Below are 7,578 nucleotides of genomic sequence, written 5' to 3'. Positions count from 1 at the left end.
CACAACAATTAATTAACAATTAAGACATCCATGAAATCAATCTGTTACCTGACAAAATTGACACCGGCTATGGAGGGATGACCGACGGCTATGAACCAATTTGGAATCAACGGGGTGACCAATCGGGGGACCAATCAAAGGGGTGACCAAAGGGGTGACTTGGCCGGGTGACGATGCACCCAACCCCTTCGGGTGCCAAGCTATTCGGTGGATCTGCTCTGGTTAATTGCACATGCAGAAGAATTTGAGAGGTGTTGGTGTTGATGGCGGTTGTACAGGGTTGGAGAGGAAGGAGCCCTTTGAATTTTTGGGCCGTACAATTAAATTAAAATTTTAATTAGAACCTTTTCTAAATTAAAATAATACAGTTAACACCTTTTCTTATATTATTTTTATTCTTATATTATTAAATTAATGTCTATTATGGTGGAAAGGGTCATTTTTTTACATTGATTATTAAGAGGCAAAACTTAAACACAAATACTCATTTATAATGAGGTGGGAGTCAAGTTATATATATATATATATATATATATATATATATATATATATATATATATATATATATATATATATATATATATATATAATTTTAATAGTTAATTAGTTAATTGGGTGAGATTTATAACAATAGTTAATTAGTTAATTAATTTTAATAGATAATTAGTTAATTAATTCAAACTTAATAGCAGCCACCTAGCGACAGTGAACTGCGAATATTCGATTCTCCTAAATCTCACCCAATAATATATTCATTCAAGTAAATAAATACGGAGTAAAATCCAACATACGATATTTCATTTCATTTCATTTAATCCTAATAAAAAAACAGCAAAAGTTGACATTTTTTCATTATATACTCAGCACTCACACTCCACGACCTTACCTTACCCCGAATTCATTTTCAATTTCTATCTTGAACACAAACTTAAAAATCAATCTTTTACTTTAATATCCGGGTGTTGTTTCTATATTGAAAATATCATATTTTTTATTCAGGGTCGGTTGAGTTCAATTCCAAACTCATCATCAGCAACAACAAATCTCGATTGGATTTTATTCTTTCTTCTTGGTGAGTACTGCATACCTTTTAATTTAAAGAACTTGCTATTTTATTGTTAGTTTATATAAATAATTATTAATTAATTAATTAATTAATACTCACTTGTTGAGTTGTTTCTGTCTTGATTGTATGAGAATCTTAATCTAAGTAGATCTCACATATGGGTGTGTTTCAGTGTTTGGATTTGCATTCAGTTAATTAGATAGCTAATTGAATACTGATGTAGTTTCAGTTGAGAGTTTAATGACCGATTCGGTAATTATATTTGCACTTAGTAAACCTTTAAGATCTTATCAAGTTTTGATCTTTTTGCAAGGGTTGTTAGTGATTTGGGTTGACCTGAAAACCCATCTCATGCAAGTAAGAACCAGCCGTCTGAGTCAATTTTCTGGCTCGGGTTTTGGTTGTCGGCCTACCCGAAATGTGGTTCACTTATTAATATATAGAAGTAGAGAATGATTCAGATATAGTAAAAGGGTATATTGTTGTGTGATTTCAAAATGATTAGTACGGAAACATATGATAATTTAATCGGCTGCTTGTGCTTTAAATTTGGTCATTTCTAGCCTGAATTAGTAAAAAGCAAGAACTATAATCGAATTCCGCCGAAACTCTTGAGTATTGGTATTTGTAAAAGCTAAAGTGGTAGTCTTTTTCAACTAAACATATACATATCCATATGATATTCATTCGAAGAGAATAACTTGTATGACTACAAAATGGGATGAATTGCGTTATATATGTGAAGTGTTTGCTGTTGATTTTGTATTGTTAACAGTGATCACAATTAGTAAATTTTTCATACGTGTACAGGTCTTTTTGTAATACTACTACTATGGGTGGTAAGCTGACCAAGAGCGATCAGTCACCTGTGACATCAGTACCTACAACCAAACTCGAAGCTAAAATCTTGGAGACAATGCGGCGTAGAGAATCCAAGGGAACATCAATGAAATCGTTCAATACCATTATCTTAAAGTTCCCGAAAATTGACACGGGACTAAGAAAGTGCAAGGCTATATTTGAACAATTTGGTAAGCAGCATATAATCATTTTGTTAAATGGTATCCCAAACGGTGATTATATTTTCATTTCATATTCCTAGTCTCTGTCCGGTGTAGATAGTGTATATTTATTTCATTAACCATTACTATTGGGAGACTATTTGTTGAAATTTTTGTGCATATTTGTGAGTGTAGATGAAGATAGAAGTGGTTCAATCGATCCAAAAGAGTTGAATAATTGCTTTCGTAAGCTGGAGATAGATTTTACAGATGAGGAAATCAATGACATTTTTAAGGAATGTGATATAAACGATGACATGGGAATAGGCTTCAAGGAGTTCATTGTGCTTCTATGTCTCGTTTATCTTTTGAAGAAAGACTCCGCTTCTACCAAATCGGTATTTATTACTAACCCCGTAAAATGTGGTCAAAGCATTTTTTTTCTTCCAAATTTTCATTATTTGTAGATAATCATTATGCCAACTATGATTACAAAGGTTATGTAGTTTTGCTATTAATTAAACTCGAGTAAATTGATTTAGGATGTTTTATGGGTTTTGGACTCAGGTAACCCGCTTCAGGGGCGACTCTACATGTATTGGTGTGGGGTCAAAGCACCCCATTACTTTGAAAAAATTTTATATGATGTATTCTTGAAATTGTATTGGACACCACTAAATTTAACTATGGGACCTCATATATTTTTAAAATTTAAGGTTTTTAGAGGTAAATAACCACCCACTAAAATTTCCTTCAAATATGATTAACTTTAGAAAGAAAAAAAAAATTAAGACCCCATTAGGTTTTCATCCTTGATTCGCCACTGACCCGCTTCCGTTTTAACATAACCTGAATTGCCCCGTTGTAAGTAAATGGGTAGAAATTGCCACTTACAATTATTGAGTTTTCTTTCATCTTATTATAAACCATCCCAAGGTAGCCCAGCGGTTGGGCCCCTGAGAGGTCTCAGGTTCGAATTTTGGGGTGACCAGGGAAGGGTTGGAAAAAGCTAGGGAGTATTCCTGATGGGCTGCATACACTAGAGTATTGGGTCGGATTACTCGCCCTTCCCGGGTAACCCGAACAGGGAAAACCTTACAACTCAACTTTTCATCTTATTATATTTTTGACATTGATAGTGTGCGCGAACGGGGATGCCAGATATAGAAGCAACTTTTGAAACATTGGTTGACTCATTTGTGTTCTTGGACAAAAACAAAGATGGTTATGTTAGCAGGGACGAAATGATTGGTGCAATAAATGAGACTACTTCTGGTGAAAGGTCCTCTGGGCGCATAGCCATGAAAAGATTCGGTATGTCCCCCTCTTTTGTTGCAATTTTGGCTCTGAGGTGGGCATCATGGCCACGGATTGTGGTTAATGACGTGTCAAAATGAGTATTTACAGTACCCGTTAAAGTGGGTCAGTAGGATAGGATTATGTTAAAGTTTTAACAATTGAGTATTGGTATACTTGTAAAATTTGCTTAATTTTTCGGTTGTGTGTTTGCAGAAGAAATGGATTGGGACAAAAACGGAATGGTTAACTTCAAAGAGTTCCTTTTCGCCTTTGAAAAATGGGTCGGAATTGAAGATGCTGAGGACGATGAAGATGAGTCCAACGAATAAGAAGTATACAAGTGAATCATCATGTGTTGCCATCGTGTAGTGAACGGTTAAGATCACAAGCGGCTCAGCTATCAGGCCTCTAACCAAACAGCCTTAATTACTCATGATATGTTATGATATCTTTGTGTCATTTATTTTGTTTGTACAAAGTAAATAGCTTTGAAAATAAAACTTGTGCTTATGTCTCAGTAACACATTTTGGTTGTTGTAACTCAGTAATGATGGTACCAAGTTGTTTTTAGATTCTGTTCATGAGTGTCTTGTTGTCTCGTTGAGTTTCGTACTTGAAAAAAAGTGGCAAAGCACTTGTATATGAGCGTCGTTGATTGCTACAGATGTTGCTCGTTGTTTGCGTATGGAGATTAATTAAAGTTAATTAAAATTCCTTAACACAAGTGTCATTCATTGATATATATATATATATATATATATACTAGTGTGTTCTTGGCCGTGCATAATGCACGGCCCATGAAATAAAGCTTCAATTAGTCAGGTGAACTAATAGTTGCTATTAAACCAAACTCCATAGATTCTTTTACATTTAAACTATCTAATATCATCTAAAACAGTGTTTTTAAACTTCATAAGCGGCTTCGAAAAATGGAGGCTCTACATCAGTGACAATAACTACAGAGATCGAGGCTACTACAGATATTTGATAATTGACAGATATATGTTGCTTAAGTTTCTTGCAACATTTGCGTTTGCAGACAAAACTATATTCATATTGAACCATTAAAAGGTAGTCAAAACTGGCAAGAACTACTAATAAGCCGAACTTTGTTTCTCCGGTTAAACTTGAAACTTTCCTAGCAAGCGAAACAAGTTCCAAAAAATTTTCAACGCACCACCACCATTCATCATCATTAACATCCGTAACATCCATGAATCCATCCCTAAGACACAATCATTCACTAACCAAATATACAGAGTTCCAGTTATAGGATATACTCTTACACAACCACTTTAGCTTTAAAAACGTCACAAAATGAATATAATACTACCTATCAATATTTCATAAACAACTTACTCACAGCTACCTAATCATAAAATTAATAAAGTATGTACTTTAGTTAGTATTGCACAATGCAAACATATATTGTAATAGAGCGATTGTCAATTAACTTTCAATAGGTGAATAAGTGTGATTTTGACAAAACTGATACTTGATTAAATGAAATTGAAGAACACGATACCTGCTCATATCTTCAGACATCAAACATGAATAAGCCAGAAAAAGAGGCTTTGCAGATTAAATAAAAGTATCTTCACTATATGACATGAACTTGTACACATGTATTGGACGTGATAACACACAGGCTTTAGGAAAGAAGTCTTCTTCAGTATATCAACATAAGCATAACAAAATTGGGTCAACCTTTTCAGATAATCCATTAGTGTTGCCTGATATGAATTTGTTTTAACTTTACGAAGTCAATAATTTTGTTATCATTACGCATTCGAAACCATTGTATATGCAATCTACAACACAATACTAATCATTAGCATAAGTTGATTTATGTAACTATCTACTTAATGATGAAATTACCATAACTCACTTCAAAATCGTATATGCAATCTACAACATACTAATCGATAGCGTAATTTGATTTATTCAACAATATCTATATATATAAATTGATGAAATTGCCAAAACTCACTTCAAAGTTCAAACCCTGACCAACAATATCGCATTAAGTCAACATCAAAATCAGCTATTCAACCTGGATTGACAAGTACAATAGTCAATTCAATTACAGCAATGAAATTGGAAGCTTATATGTTTTAGTGATCAAAAGACACATACAAAAGTAAAACAACTTTAAGCTAACATTTAACCAAAATCAGTAACCCCAAACATAGTAAACGAATGCAAGGACTCTTTGTTTTTTTAAACGAATGCAATGAAATTGGAAGCTTATATGTTTTAGTGATCAAAAGACACATACAAAAGTAAAACAACTTTAAGCTAACATTTAACCAAAATCAGTAACCCCAAACATAGGCGGTAAGCAGGAGGTGTCAATTGGTATGCTTGATACAACTTACAGTGGAAGCAGCTGCTGGCAAGAAGTGAAGTGTGGCTAAGGAAAACTTCAAACAAGATGAGATTAAAACCAGGATCAAATGGGTGACCAGACATATTATATGTTCAGAGACTTACAATCTGACACGTGGCAGAAGCTGGAATAGGAGTTGAGAAAAGAGTTCTTCTTATATAGTATTAAAAAGATTAAGATAAGATATGAATGAATGTATTTTTACATAGTTAACAGACATGTGTATGGCTGTTGACCACGTTTATAGGAGACAATATTTCATAATCTCCCCTTAACAAGTTCTCATTACAACATTCATTCCCTCTTTCTGCAAATCATTCATTCGTAACGCTGTAATCGCAACATAAACCATGAGCTGGTGGCGATCAGGATTCGTCGGTGCTGCAAGGGTACGCCATTTCTCTATATCTATCTTTCATTTTTCGCATTTAAATTGTAACGATTTTGTGATAATATCCAGAAAAAACTCGAAGACAACAACGCAAAGTACCAAAGGTTCGCTTTGGTCATTGGCGTCACAGGCATTGTAGGCAATAGCCTTGCCGAAATCCTACCGCTTCACGACACCCCTGGTGGACCCTGGAAAGTGTACGGTGTGGCCCGCCACCCTCGACCACCATGGCACGCTGATTATCCATTAGAATACATCCAATGTGACATCACTGATCCAGAACAAACACAATCAAAGCTCTCGAATTTACCAGACCTGACCCATGTATTTTACGTCACATGGGCTAACTGCTCAACCGAAGAAGAAAATTGCGAAGTCAATGGGAAAATGTTGAAAAATGTTTTAAATGCAGTAATACCAAACGCCCCGAATTTACAACATATATGCTTACAAACGGGTCGTAAGCATTATATCGGCCCATTTGAACAATGGGGTAAAGTTGATCATACATTTCATGATGGTCCTTTTTATGAAGATCTTCCTAGGCTTAATACTCTAAATTTCTATTACACACTTGAAGATATTTTGTTTAAAGAGGTAACACAAAAGGAAGGATTAACATGGTCAGTCCATAGACCGGGTTTGATATTTGGGTTTTCACCGTATAGTATGATGAATATATTAGGAAGTTTATGTGTTTATGCTGCAATCTGTAAATATGAAGGCGAGCCGTTAAAGTTTCCAGGAACAAAAGCGTCATGGAATAGTTATCATGACGCTTCGGATGCTGACCTCATTGCTGAGCATCATATATGGGCGGCTGTGGATGAGTACGCGAAAAATGAAGCGTTTAATGTCAGTAATGGTGATGTATTCAAATGGAAGCATTTTTGGAAAGTGTTGGCTGAGCAATTTGATGTCGAAAACGGTGGGCTACAAGAAGATGAAGATAGGAAGAGTTTGAATGAGATGATGAAAGATAAAGGGCCCGTTTGGGATGCAATCGTGACTGAAAATGAACTTTTACAGACTAAATTGGAGGAGGTTGGAGGATGGTGGTTTGTGGATGTTGTTCTAAGTAATGAATGTATGTTGGATATTATGAACAAGAGTAAGGAATATGGTTTTTTAGGGTTTCGGAATACGAAATCGTCTTTAGTTTCTTGGATTGATAAGATAAAATGTAGTAAGCTTGTTCCATAGATCTAAATCTTCTCTTTTACATTGTATTTTACTCCAGAATTTAGATTTAGATGCTTGACTTTACATATGGTGTATATATATACAAGCTTTAACTGTTTATGAGTTTATAGATATGATCATCATGTAGGCATGTAGACAATTAAATCATAAGAAATTTTTTTGTAAAAATAATAAGCTTAATCGAAGCATCTCAGTTAAAGCACTAGCGGCCATATACTTGGCGGTACAT

At 34.6% G+C, this 7,578-nt stretch overlaps 2 protein-coding genes across 2 annotated transcripts; both read left to right on the top strand.

Moving 5' to 3' along the window:
* The first annotated feature begins 828 nt into the window (after positions 1-828).
* LOC139852366 (probable calcium-binding protein CML21) lies at positions 829-3,942 on the top strand. The gene is made up of 5 exons (XM_071841651.1): positions 829-1,072; positions 1,877-2,097; positions 2,263-2,465; positions 3,207-3,381; positions 3,580-3,942. The coding sequence occupies exons 2-5, from the start codon at positions 1,899-1,901 to the stop codon at positions 3,693-3,695; spliced, it is 693 nt and encodes a 230-aa protein (XP_071697752.1). The 5' UTR covers positions 829-1,072; positions 1,877-1,898; the 3' UTR covers positions 3,696-3,942.
* A 2,064-nt stretch (positions 3,943-6,006) lies between these two features.
* Positions 6,007-7,349, top strand: LOC139851783 ((S)-8-oxocitronellyl enol synthase ISY1-like). The gene is made up of 2 exons (XM_071840949.1): positions 6,007-6,144; positions 6,216-7,349. The coding sequence occupies exons 1-2, from the start codon at positions 6,106-6,108 to the stop codon at positions 7,347-7,349; spliced, it is 1,173 nt and encodes a 390-aa protein (XP_071697050.1). The 5' UTR covers positions 6,007-6,105.
* Positions 7,350-7,578: the final 229 nt, after the last annotated feature.

This window comes from Rutidosis leptorrhynchoides, chromosome 6, assembly GCF_046630445.1.
Source record: "Rutidosis leptorrhynchoides isolate AG116_Rl617_1_P2 chromosome 6, CSIRO_AGI_Rlap_v1, whole genome shotgun sequence".
Classification (NCBI taxonomy): Eukaryota; Viridiplantae; Streptophyta; class Magnoliopsida; order Asterales; family Asteraceae; genus Rutidosis; species Rutidosis leptorrhynchoides.
This window is presented reverse-complemented; position numbering and strand designations above follow the sequence as displayed.